Genomic DNA, 14,079 nt, shown 5'->3' with positions numbered 1-14,079 from the left:
TGACCCTGAGGTCCGCCAAGATCTCACATCACCCTCCCTCACTACACTGCTTTGCCCCGGTCCCAGGCCTTCATGTTAGTAAATCTCATGGATCCTTCTTAGTTCTTACCTTAATCTTGTGGTGACGTTGACCCTACTGACCATCTATTCCTTTAAGAAATCCTCCTCTCCCTCTTGGGTCTCCTGGTGCCTTCAACTATCCCCCCTCGGGCTTATCTAGCTCACCCATTAACCATGCACACAATTTCACCCCTGGCCTGCTCCTCCTTCTGCCCTCCCAAAAGTGAGGGAGAATGCACAGTATGGAAAAACACCTAAGCAATTCTGATCAAACTCCATGTCTCCTACCTTCCTGACAAAGATCTACTATCCTAACAACTACCTACTTGGCAATCACTCTTATTTCTGAGTTTCATGTTAATCGCTGGACTTCTGGTCAAACACGTAACAGCATGATGCACATCACATGATCAAAAACTGGACTTGGGGTCTTGTTCTCCACACTAGTTTCTTCTGCTCTGCTTGTAATGTCATTAATAGAATCATCATCAATTCAGTCACTTAAGCCAGAAACCCAGAAAAGCCCCAAACCTGGAGGAATTTCTAAACTCCTACCTTACTTCCCCCTTAGTTCTATCCCCAAGAAGCCACAAACACTTGGTGATTTTACCTTCCTGGAACCTCGAACTTTCCACCTCCTCTTTAACCAAGAGCATCCCTGCAAAAGTTCAAGTCCCATCAGCTGCTCATAGATCGGCACAAAGCTTCTCTGTCTTGAGTCTTGTTCCTCTTAAATCTCTCCAGCTGTGGGACATGGCAGGGTGGGGGTTTTGAAAATATGATCACATCACTGCCATCAGTGCCCTGCTTATGGCACTTCAATGGTCCCACACAACATAGACTCTTAGAGAATGCAAACACCTCCATAATCTGACCCATCTACTTGTCCCTGGTAGCCCCATCTCCTTGTTTGCCCAAATAGGTCCATGTAGTTCCCATACTGTTCCATCTCTCTGTGCTTTTGCTCACGCTCTTTCCCTAACCTGAACACATTGTTTAAACTGGTAACCATCCTTCTTCAAATTAGCTCAGGAAGTGCATCTTGGACCTCAAGGATAAGTAAATTGTCCCTCTTGTGGGCTCCTGTGCATACCACTAACCATGCTCAATGGAAAAGACTTATTTATAAGTATATCCCCTCACTAGGCTGTGATCTCTTCAATAGAAGGGATGGATTTACTGCTTTCCTACCTAGAACATGGGAGACAATTATTCATGGATGGCTGACATTCCCACATCTTAGCAGGACTGTCCACTTGATACATTTCTAGATTCACCCTCTTGACATTGCTTATTCTAGTGGAGGGATGTTAAAGAAACTAATTTAAAAATAATATCACCAGGCTCAAGAAGTCCTCAAAATTTAACCAAGTTTTTTTTTGCGGGGTGGGGCGGGGTGCAGCTTAATGTCTATTTGCATTATCGGTTGGAAGTTTCCTTTAGTGGAGAAAATGTGACTGAAATAAAAATCTGTATCTTCTTCCCTGATAAAATTTCACTGAGATTTTTTTTATATATAGAAATGGCCATTTTCCAGGAAGTTTAAGGTTTATTTCACCCCAAGAATGGAAGATTGAATTTAGTTGTGATTTTCTAAAAAGGTTGTGGCCATATTTCTGCCAATTCTTCTTGGTAAAATAATAGTTGGCAATAAATAACATAAAGAAAAATTATTTGGGGAAACTCTTTTCATCATCCAGGGTGGAATATATCATAAAGCAATGTGATTCTACCAAGTGGCTCCTATCTTTAGGTTGATGGCCTCAGTTGTGCACACAGTAAGCAAAGGTAGCACAATTTATATCAATTCCGAACACATCATTCTACTCAGTTCATAGAATCAGGATTGTTTATAGTTCCGTGTTTCTCACACTTGCTACAGAGGTGCCCATCCCCAGCAGAGTGGAACAAACTCCCATCCTCAGACATGTACAGGTGGAGCCTGAGAAGACGTGGCGTGTACAAAACAAGTGGCTTTGAAGTTCAAGCTGCATCTTCCCCACTGAAGGGAAGTTTGCGGTCCATCCTCACGGCACTCACCTCACATTGGAGGGAATGAAGGGGACTATCATCAGTACTTCAGAGGATGTTTCGTGTCTATCTTGCAGCTTCTTGTATCCCCAGAAAACCCTGCAGTGTTCCACAGGGGGCTGCCACATTGAGAAATCAGTGTAGTTAAAAATGGCCTATTATGTAAAATGTTTCTCAGTTTAGGTTTTTTCCAATGTTTTCCTATGATTAAACGTGCAGTTGATACTTTTGGAAGGGACATCATTGAAGTGATACAGTCTTCTCAGTTCACCACATCAGGAGACATATACTGTGGATTTGTTCCATTGTTGATTACATCAACTCCACTCACTGATTAAGGTGGTGTATGGCAGAATCTTCTACTGCAAAGTTACTAATCCCCCCTTTGTAATGAACAAGTATCTTGTGCAAAGAGAGTTTGAAAGTATGTAAACATCTTGTTACTCCTGAAATTTAACCCACAAGTTATAACATCCATAATACTTGTCCGAATCAATTAATATTAGGGTAGATGCTACATTACAATTTTTCATTTCCTTCATTTCTTCTACATTTATTCATTTATTCTACTATAAGAAGTTTCCCTTTATCTACATTTGTTTATTTACCTATTCACTCATTCATTCATCAAAAATAATGAGTGTAGATTTATAGATTCTTTATCCTCCACCCTCTCCCATTAACTTTATTAAGCAGTTCATGAATTGGGCAGCATCCCATCTAGAAACTATAAGGGTGCTCTCCCAGATTCCAGGATTCTTACTTAATGAATTATATCTCACTATCACTTATTTTGATGCTCAAATTGTCCCAGATTTGGCCAGTGAGAGGCCCCTCTAGGTTCCCTTTTTACATGTTCAAACTGAGGGATATTATGAAAAATAACTGACATTTACACTTCAAAACCTCAATGCAATAAAGGACAAAGGAAAGTAGAAACTGTTTGGATCGAAGGAGGCTATAGAAACCTCTCAACTGGATGTAAGCCAGGCTCTAGGGCTTTTGTTATTGTTATTGTTATAAAGGACATTAATGAACAACTGATGAAATGTGAATAAGATCTCTGGATCACATAATAGTATTCTATTCATGTTAATTTCTTAATAGTTATGCTACAGTGATGTAAAAAATATCTTTGTTTTTTAAAAACATACACAATGAAATACTTAGAGGAAAGGGAGTATCATGTCTGCAACTTAATCTTAAATACGAAAAAAAAACAAAAAAAAAACCCTGTAATTGCCTATATTCAAATACATATTGGATAAACACAGAAAGAGAGATAATGCCAAAGTAAATGTGGTAAAATGTTAACATCGGAAGAATATCAGTAAAGGGCTTCAGGGAATTCTTTGTGTTATATTGCAACTTGTCTGCAAGTCTGAAATTGTGTTGAAATCAAAATATTTTAAAAGAAAACTGTATTAATCCATACCACGCCTACTCACCTAACACAGAAATTCCTTCTGTGGTATCATCAGCCAGACATACATCCCTAGCTTGCCTCTGCATAGCTCACAGGAGAATGTGGCCACAGGAAGAATGTCCCATCACTGGGCATTTCTGGTTGCCAGCTTAACCCCAAATATGCCATCTTAACACTTAGCTCCTGGGGTGCTGCCTCTGACTTTGGAGCAAAACTGAATAATCATGTCTCCAATTCAATGTGGAGTCAGTTCAAATGTGTCCCCAGCCTTTCATGACATAAAAGAAATGATTTACTGAACTATCACCACGACCGCCACCCACAGTCAGTGCCACTGACACGGACCAGTGTGGTTGCACAAGCCCCGTGCTTGACTTAATGCTCTAATGTTGATGGCTGGAAACTCTTAATGATTTCTGAACAAGGGGCTCCATGCAATCATTTTGCTCGTGGAACCACAGATTATGTACCCCGTTCTGCTGCCACACGCCTATGTGGCACCTTCGTGTAAACTGGGCAGCTGTGAGTATAGGGTTTGGCTGGACAGCGGCACCTTTATGCCAGGAAAAGCCAGCCCCCTCCTCTGGGTGCTTACAACCACATTCCAGGGTGTCCGTCCGGGCTGGTGGGGAGCAGGTGCATGTCAGCCCCATTCCCTTCCTCAGCTAGGAGCTCTCCTACCCGCTCAGCTCCAACAGCAGGCGACTCTCACCCCTCAGTAACATTCACAGACACCAACGCAGTCTAAAGGTAGTGATGGACATTTGGTGGAATAGAATAATATTTTCTCCTGACTCTGGCCACATTTCTTTCATGGGGGGAAGGGGGAGGTTCCAAGCTTTTGTGCAATGTCTACCAAGTGTTCAATATCAGTCACAACACATTTCCCATAACCCGTGGGCGAATTTCTCGTGGTGGAAGGAGGAAGGGGACAGTGCAGGCGGAGCTGGCAACCCCGAGCTGTGTCAGAGCCTCAGACTGCCCATCACCGAGCTGCATGGTTGTAATGATTCACCTTCTCCCAACCCCTTTGTCCTCTTCTTTACGGAAGTAGAGATTACTAGGAGGGGTGCACAAGCCAGGGAGAACTACGATGATCCTTATAATAACGTCCTCATGAGCTGGGGATTCGCTAAGCAGCCCCATGGCACAATCATGACACGCAGCCAACAAACGCCCTTTCATGGGACCAGAGCTGGTATTGGCAGGGCTGTTTTCAAACCAAACAAACATTTATAATACAAAGGTGATACATAAGGCTCTGTCCTGGCTCAGAAGTCAAGACAATGAAGGTAATGCAGTTGGATCTCAAAGCAGGCCATAATCTAATGAAAATAAATCCAAAAATAACCTTAAAATAAGGTTGAGTACTACAGGAAAAGTACCAAGTAAATGCTATGAGAACTCTGCGGTGGAGATTTAGGTTTTATCAGATTTGAAGCTGGAAATGCTAGAAGGTTATCTTCTTCAATGGCTCAGTTGGTATGTCAGGCTACTGAGGTCAATTAGTACAAAGGGATTTGCTAAACTAAGAAAAGGAGACAGACGGCAAGACGGGCCTTGGAAGTAGAGATTAGTTAGAGAGACACAGAAGTGAGAGATGGGGCTGAGAAGATGCTCCAGGGAGGAGAACGAACATGAGCATGTCAAAGAGGGGGGAAGCAAGGCACGTGTTCCAGAATCCAAGCTGTGCGAACTCGGCCGGCACTCAGCACACGTGTATAGACATAATGGGAGATGGGGCTAGTAATGGAGGTCAAGGTTGAATTTGAATACCAGACAGATGTGGCTGTATTTATGTATTTTTATATTGAATTTTGCCATTAGAGGGGGTCATTGACAGCTTTAGCAGCTGAAATTATATATCAATTTCATGAAGCAGAGATCCACATTTGAGATTTAATTGGATATCTCTCTTGTATAGTTTCCAAAAAGATATGACCTCCTCCCCTCTCCCCCAAATAAACCACAAATGAAAACAGTGTTTTTACTATGTGCCTATAAAATTAGCTAGGGAGTTTGACAGCTTTGAAATGAGATCCTCCTCTAAGCTCTTTGCGTATTCTTAGCATACTTGCATAGATATTTTAGGAGTGTTTCAAACAAATAACATATTTAAATTATATTCAAGATGCATCATACATGTATATTTTTAAAAAATCAACAAAATAGTGGTATCCTGCTGTGTTTTATTCCAAATAGTCAACTTGTTATGCGACTGTAACAGGCAAATGTCTCCCTTATTCTCCCCAACCCCACTCCCATATGAACAAAAAGACCCAAGTGTCAAGAAGAGATTGACCGACCAAGGGTTAAAGATATAGGCAAACCCTTCTGTGCACAGACGAAGAAGAGGGAGAAAAACAGGGAAGAAAATCAATGGCTAAGCAGCCAAATGTTCATCCATGAAAATGAGAACTACGCATAATTGAATGCTCCGAGTCTTGACAACCGTCCAGCAGCAGCTCACAGATGCCTGCAGCTGGACCAACAGGCGCGCGAGCAGGCCTGTGGGAGCTGCTCCCTGGGGACAGATTTCTGCCAACGGGGTGGGGGTGAAATGTGGGCTGGCTTTGTTTGTTTATTTTTACCTTTAGAAAACGTACTTTTGAAACAGGGCCTCAGCTCTTCCCAGCCCCAGGCAGTTGGATAGGCAGCCAGCATCTCTGACATTGTGTGGAATTATTAAGGGACGTCCAAGTTTAAGGTGACAGGAACATTGACTGCATACTGTGTTATAGCCACTAAGTCAGCAAGCAATGTGTTGTGATTTCACAAGTGTATAAAAAATATGTAAGTATGTATGAACACATATAAATATATAAGTATATATGAATATATAAGTATATAGTATATATTATCTATAAGTATATATATATAATTATATATAATACATAAACATATAAATAAATATATATGTATAACTGCACAGGGAAAGTATGTATAAGTACACAAATATAAAAATATATATGCAAAAACTTGACTGTGAGGAAGAATGTAATTTTCTCAGAAACAGAACAGGAATGCAATCACTGGTTTCCTCAAGGAAACACTCAAATGCCTATGAACGTTTCTTTCTATTATGGTTCTCAATCTCTTTTCTCACAGAAAGAAAGTCACATGGCTCAGGAACAAGAGTACTCTAGGAGGCGTACAAGGGTGTGAGGTCTGCCCTCAGCTGGGTGACCTTTGGTCAACCCACCTAACCTTCCATGAACATCACTTTCTCAGCCATTACGTGATAAAGCTGGACGAATGGGTTAAATCAATATTTCCCAAATAGTGCTTCCTAAAGGTTTCCTAGGGACTTGCTACTCAAAGTATGCTCACCGGAACAACTGGCAGGGTCCACATCATCCGGGAACTCTCAGAAATAAGAGAGAACTCTCAGAAAGCTCCGACTTTGGACTGGACTTACTGAATCATTTTAATTAAGTCATCTGTATTTTAATAGGATTGCAGTTTATCTGCATGCATGTTAAACGCTGAAAAACACTGTTCTTGGACAAGACATTTCAAAGTTACCTGATCACAGAATCATGTGCATGATTTCATACAGACACAGTTTCCCTGGTCCTCCCTCCAGAGACTGATCCAACAGGTCTGGGGTGGAAATCAGAAATGCACATATCTAAATGATTCGCCAGGTTGGTCCTTGTCGATGAAAATATGAGTTATATAAATTAAAAAATATTAATTGTGTTTATATTGTTTCCCCTTTTGTTAAAATGTTTTTATTGATTTTAGAGAGAAAGAGAGAGAGAGAGAGAGAAACATGGATGAGAGAGAAACATCAACATCACAACAACAACGACTGGCTGCCTCCTGCACGCCCCTCAACAGGGATTGAGCCCTTCAACCTGTGCCCTGACTGGCAATCAAACAGATGACCTCTTGGTGCACGAGCTCAACCACTGCACTACACTGGCTAAGCTATATTGTTTCCCTTTAACAGTGAAGGATCTTCGTGCTATCATTCCAGTGAGCTTCCTAGTGTTTCTGTAGAGATTAGCTAAACTGATAATGTCAAGACACTCAGTCAACACATCCCTCAGCTGCATGTCCCAGCTGCCATGAAGGTTGTGTTCACTGTGAAATCGTTAAATTCTTAGTGGGTCATTGGTTACATGTAGGAAGTGTTAGCAGCTCTGATGTTGAAATACAATAATTTAATGAATAATATAAAAATGATACTAATTTTGCAAAGTCCCCTCAAGACAATTGTCATCCATTCATCTATCAAAATCCTTATTTAGCACATTAAAATGTCTTTAATATTTTAAAAACCAATCTGAAGAAAAAATAGTGACAATTACATCCAATTTGGTTTCTCATTTATTGGAAATAAAGACTCTTCTCATATGCAATGTGTTGTTTGCTGAGGAGCGCTTGCAAATAGCAGCCAGAAATCTCTTATTTCAACAAAACATGAAAGATATATATATATATATATATATATTTAAAAAGTGTTTTTTTTTCCTCCCTACAAGCAAATCAAAAGAATTCCAAGCAAGGTCCTAAAGGCAGTTTTCTTTCTCTTTCCCTTCTGATGCCATTAAACATAGTTAAATTTCAATTTGCATTTTAATGTACACTGGTCCCCAAGTCAGATGCAATATTTAATGACAAATCAAGTCTTAACTTGCATAATTTTAAATACATTAAAGAATCTGCCACTAGTGACATAGAAAGAAATTAAAAATGTGTTGCAAATAGTATTAGAGATTATATTAACTACATAATATAGGCTTTAATGATATTGATTTTATAACTTAAAACACCTATCTTTACCATATTCATATGAACATGTCATACACAAGAATGACAAAATTGTTTTGTGGGAAGTGAGAGAAAAGTGTTTTCCATTTTTAACACTCTTTGATCCTATCACGCTTGGGAAACTGGCATAGAATACATTTTTTTGAGTCCACAGCGCCATAATCTGCAGAAAACATGACCAAGGCACTAAAATTTTAATTCAGTTTAATTAATTTCAGTAAGTGTTTACACATCTCCTGGTGAGTGACTCTGGTGCCTGGGAGGATTAAGTACGTCATGAAATTGTAACTAGTGACTGATAAGGACTAACTGTGCCAGGTAGGGTTTTAAGCACTTCTAGTTACCACCACTTCTAAGACTTGCAATGATTCTATGAATCGGCACCCTTTTGTCATTGAAGACATTAAGACACAGAGAGAAAAATAAATTGTCCAGTCACTAGACCTGGAGTCAACTGGACTCCAGGCTCTGGGGTCTTCACCACCAGGGTACATGTACGGAATTGCAGGGGCAAACGCACACATCGGCCCGGCGAGGGGACGGGGACATGCAGAACAAGAAGAGCTTTGAAGGGTGAAGTGCGCTGCCGGTAACCAAAGGCTATGGGAATTGGTATAGGTGGGTCTGAGCCATTCTTTGCCAAGCTCTGTAAGCCAGGGGAGAACCCTAGAGGTGTCTAGCAGGCATGTGACAGTCAGGAAGGCCCTGAGCAAGCATGGAGGTGAGACAGACGAGGTAGCCAGATGAGGCAGATGCTACTTTTAGTAATCCATAGAATATATCACTTGGGCCCCACAGAAGTTGAGGAAGACAAAGAAGGGGAAAAGTGACGTTGAAAAGAAGGAGTTTGGTGGAATCCATTCTGGAATCCCATGTGCTATATGGCCTCTCTTGTTTTCGGACAGCACCCGGAGGATACTCTTTCCCGGACCAGGGTCAATGCCCCAGGGCTAGCCTGGATGAGGCCAGGCAGGGAGTCCAGACTGGACAAGCTAAGGGAGAGTAAAAAAGCAAACATACTCCCTCTCTCAGCTGACCTGTGACTTTAAAGTCATAAAGTATTGTTGGCTAAAATTAACTAAATAAGTATAGGAGAAGTGTTTCCTACGGCCCTTATGTCAAGAGCACAGCCTATAACATGACCTCTTCTGCTTGACCACTGGGGCCAAGTTGACACCCGGGAGAGAGACTCCCAAACTGCCAGTTCAGTGAAGACAAAATTCAGATTCTGAGAGGAAGATTTCATTTCCCAAGAAGCATAAATGTCTCTACAAATAGTACGTTGTTCTTATTCTTGATCCCGAAACCATCGACAACTGCTACGAAGAATTCCTTGAGTCCTCAAACAAACCACCCCCAGCAATATTCTTCATGACACTCCAAAGAGGCAGCATTTGAATAACATAACAATAACCATCTCTCCTCTCCGCTTCTCAGTCTCTTTCTCTAGGGGCTCTTATACTCCTGAGCTCACAAAGGAGGTTTTTGGGGACCCATGGAGGCAGGTGAGATAAAGATCCTTAAAGCAGGAGTAAGGAAATTTGTGAATTTCTCAATAGGTTCGAGATAAAGAAAACACTGATGCTGAAATATGTGAAATATGATAAAGAAATCTTGGACTCTCTTGAAAAGCAATTTTCTTTCTTTCTTTCTCCCCCTCCCCAAGTGTCTATTTTTTTAAGCCCTACTCGGGGCAAACAAATGCAGTTTTAAAACCCATTTTCATGCTTTAAGATTCAGCAGGAAGAGTTTTAACAGCAGGCAATAAAATCCCTTACTCTTTAATGTATTAGTTTTGCAGATTTGCTGGAAAGTACAGTAAACAGTCATTGCTCAGCTCTTCCCATCAATGCCCCTTGAACTTCACCATTGATGGCGAACAGCAGAATCTATTTGCGTGGGCTTCTTTCTCCGGAGAACCGTTCTTTCCTGGCATTGTTGAGACACCTGCACTCTGACAATCTAGGCAGAATCTCTTAGCCACACTGATTTGCTGATTGTACTCCAGAGGAAATTATCAAACACTTAATGTACAGTTTTAAAAGAGTAATTTAGTAGAGGTAGAGACAATTCCGATGGTTTTCTGCTGTCCACTAATGCATATTCTGCAGAAGCACCTGGCACATCCTAAGCCCCCCTTCAAGCTTATTGAAGCCTTGTCTGTGTTCCCGCAGGACAGGAAAGTCACCCAGAATGTACTCACAGGCTATGCGCACAGAGGCCTTCCTGCTCTTGGAGGTCCCCAGGTGGCTCCACGCCACACACTGGCACCAATAGTCTTCTGGCCCGTGGAAGTCCTCCACCTGCTGCCTGGTGACGTTGATAAACACCTCCCGGACCTTCAAGCCTGATGGGGAGACAGAGCAAATCCGCTGAGGCTGTTACATTTCTCAAACAGAAAGTTAAGGCTAGCCAAATCTCTTCTCATTAATTAAAAAATTCTGTTTTTAATCAAGGAGCAGTTTTAATTACTTTGACAATAATATATTACTGCTAATTAAATCCCAACCGTTGAGTATAAAATATCACCGACCAATATGGCTCCAATACAACATAATAGTTTCCGCTGTGCCTGGACTTAGTGCTATTCTTTTTAAAATCTTTCTTGGTGTCACACCGACTATGACAAATGTGGTACTGAGATGCTAGAAGACAGAGGCCTCAACATACCAACCCCCGTGACATAGTGACAGGGGTTCTAAACGCCCCTACCCCTGGGCATGGCAGTGGGGACAGGGTCACCGTAGCCGTGTGGCTTAGAAGAAGGGGACAGCAAACATGCATGGGACGGGTCCGAGAAGGGGCCAGCAAATGCGAGGCAGGCAAGTGCAACGGAGCCTCAAAGCCCTGAGCGGAGGACTCAGGAAGGGCCCTGGAACATCGGCAGGAGGAGGTGGAAACAGAGGCTTCTGTAGAAAGACGGCTAAGGGTACCTTCGTGAACCAAGATAAAACTAAGACCTTGACCTTTTAATGTTGTCGTTGTTATTATTATTATTTCTATAAGTGCCTTACATTCTCCTTCTAATAGTTAGGAAATCTGCTTGGTGCTTCTTACTGGGGAGTGTGAGTCTCTTCCAAACCTCTGACCTAGGACGACCAGCCTTTCTTTGGGAAGGACAGTCACCTTGCACCGGAGGCCAAGAACGAAAGGGCACGCTCCTCACCAGCCGTGTTAGTTAAATCATCACAAGCCAGGCAGCAGCCTTTCCCATCGGTGTGCTCTGTCCAGGTACATCGAACACTTGCCGAGGCCGGGCCTTGCTCAGGACAGGCGTGGGAGAAAAGGTGTCGCTTGCAGAATTTCACTGAAGAATTTCACTAGCATCGTGATACGCCTTCGGCCTATTCACTCATTCATTTCCACGGGGCAGGAGTGCAGCGGACACTACTGCGTCCCACTGCGGCTGACAGAGTTATCTGTCCGCAGTCACGCCATCCGTCAGCAGACCTGGGGTTTGGCCTGTACCTGTCTCAAAACCAGCACGACGTGCAGGTCCCTCTTAAAAATTCAATTCTGTCCCCGAGTTTTAAGTGCTTATACTTCACTATGGAAATAACACTGACATATGGAACATTTAAAGAAAAGTGCACGACTATGCTTTTTAAGTTTCTCCTTTAAGTTCCACAGGAATTCAGGGGGCAGAATCATCAGTAGAAACGGAAGGCGCCAGCGGCGCTTGGTGGAGGAGGTGGGCCGTGATTACATCTCGGGCGAGGGGAGGGTTCAAGGAACAAGAAGGAGGTGTGGAATTAGGCAGGCTGGGGACACGTTCCCTTCCACCAGTCAGTGACACGCGGAGGGGAGAATAAAGTAAGATGAAAATGATGGTTGGTCAGGACAGAGAGCAGACTAGAGTGCAGCAGCCTCTTTGGGGATCGGAAAATAAGCCGGAAAAAACAAAAATGAGGAGCGAGGCTGCAGGGAAGAGGGCTTGGCTTACATTTTTCTCTTGGATGTGAAGCCAATGGTGGAGCATCTACTTTGAATAGTGAAGGGGGGGCATCACGCGTCTAGGTGAGAGGCAGGGCGTCTCAATAGGACAGGCAGAGGACGCGGAGAGGGATGAGGACAGAATACACCAGCACTTGGGAATCAGGGCCTCACTGGGAAGCATTTGATGAGCTTGAAAGGCCAGAGACACCTCAGGTTGATGAAGAATGAGGCTGTGAGTTTCCTTTTTCCATCTTACGAGGATATCTAAGCCACCAGCTTCCTCTCGGTGGAAATGAAGACAGACATCACAGCAAACATGGCTCAGGATCACCACGTCCTTGCAGCAGGAAGTTTCCACATCCAAACCTCAAAGCCTGCTATGATTTAGTCGGGGAACCACGGTGTTTTAAGGGTACGTGGGGTCAGTTTAAATGAAGTAGGGTATGCCATGCAGAAACAGAAATGTCTGTCATAAAGGAAAAAGTTTACACGCCCAAATCCCCAGGAACACCAAGCAGGGCCACACGGGGAGACCAGGGTCAGTCAGGGGCAGAAGGGCAGGAGAATGTGGGCAAGAGCCTTTTGGGTGGTTTCCATGGGAAGGAATTGGAAAGGCAGGGTAAACAGACTTAGAATTGGCTAGTTTGAAAACTTCCTGTGGGTTCTGGGATATAATTGCTCTCCCTAGTTGCCTGGTACCTGGTCAAGGGGTTAGGGCAGGGAAATATTATTGGTCCAGGGTGTAAGAACTCATTAAAAGAAGTGTTTGGGCCTGGCCAGTGTGGTTCAGTGGTTGAGCATCGAACCATGCACCAAGAGGTCACCAGTTCAATTCCCGGTCAGGGCACATGCCCAGATTGTGGGCCCAATTCCCAGTGGGGAGGATGCAGAAAGTGGCCAATTAATGTTCTCTCTCATCGATCTCTCTCTCTCTCTCTCTCTCAAATCAATAAAGAAAAAAATTTAAAAAATAAAAAGAAGTTTGTGGGGGTATCGGGCTCTGGGTTGGTTGGCGTGCACATGAAAGGCATGCTCACAGGCATATTGTTCTCTCTCGACATTAGCCAGCCCTGGGCAGTGCAGTCCCCCCACAGTGAGCTAAACCCCAAGACGGCAGAGCACCAAACACAGAAACCGGAAACGTGGTTATTGCACGTGGCAGACAGCTGTGCCTTGCTTTGGGAGCCTCAGTAGCAGGCCATCGACCCCACCATGACGGTCACAACTGTTCTCAGCCCGCTCTTGTCAGGAAGATTTGCAGTCCTTCATGCACACTACCTGCAGCTGAGAGGACAATGCTGAAGTCACACTGTCAGCATTCGAATGGCTCAGTTGCAGGTCCTTCCTGAGGTTCCCCATGAGATTGGAAAAATAAAACAAATGTAAAGTAACTATTTCAAAACACAGTGTATTTTTGCTTCAGGAAGTTTCTAGGTGATAGGCTTCTTTAAAAGGCCCCAAGTGACATCACTGCCACCCCAAAGGTATCTCTCTGTTATCCCCCTGGATTAGGCCTTCTTGTTCTAAAGTAAGGTCATCACACTTGTCTAACCATCCCCTCCAGGAGAACCCTTGGAAAAACACGAATACTTTCTATCTATTATAGTTTTTTCTACCATAACAAGAAATAATATTATTGAATAAGGTAAAAAGTTTAAAACTAGTATATTCTCTCTCATATTTCCACTAAAGCCCAGCCAGTGTGGCTCAGAGGTTGAGCGTTGACCCATATACCAAGAGGTCGTCAGTTTAATTCCCAGACAGGGCACATGCCCAGGTTGTGGGCCAGATCCCCAGTGGGGGGCATGCAGGAGCAGTCAATCAATGTTCTGTCTCATCGATGTCTC

At 43.0% G+C, this 14,079-nt stretch overlaps 1 protein-coding gene across 1 annotated transcript in view; it reads right to left on the bottom strand.

Moving 5' to 3' along the window:
- UNC5D (unc-5 netrin receptor D) overlaps window positions 1-14,079 on the bottom strand; it is a 485,738-nt gene that overhangs the window by 198,964 nt on the left and 272,695 nt on the right. Inside the window, exon 3 of the mRNA XM_036250102.1 lies at window positions 10,500-10,643. Coding sequence (XP_036105995.1) covers window positions 10,500-10,643 — 144 coding nt within the window. The remainder of the gene's footprint in view (window positions 1-10,499; window positions 10,644-14,079) is intronic.

The sequence above is a fragment of the Molossus molossus genome, unplaced genomic scaffold (assembly GCF_014108415.1).
Source record: "Molossus molossus isolate mMolMol1 unplaced genomic scaffold, mMolMol1.p scaffold_m16_p_9, whole genome shotgun sequence".
In the NCBI taxonomy this organism is placed as follows: Eukaryota; Metazoa; Chordata; class Mammalia; order Chiroptera; family Molossidae; genus Molossus; species Molossus molossus.
This window is presented reverse-complemented; position numbering and strand designations above follow the sequence as displayed.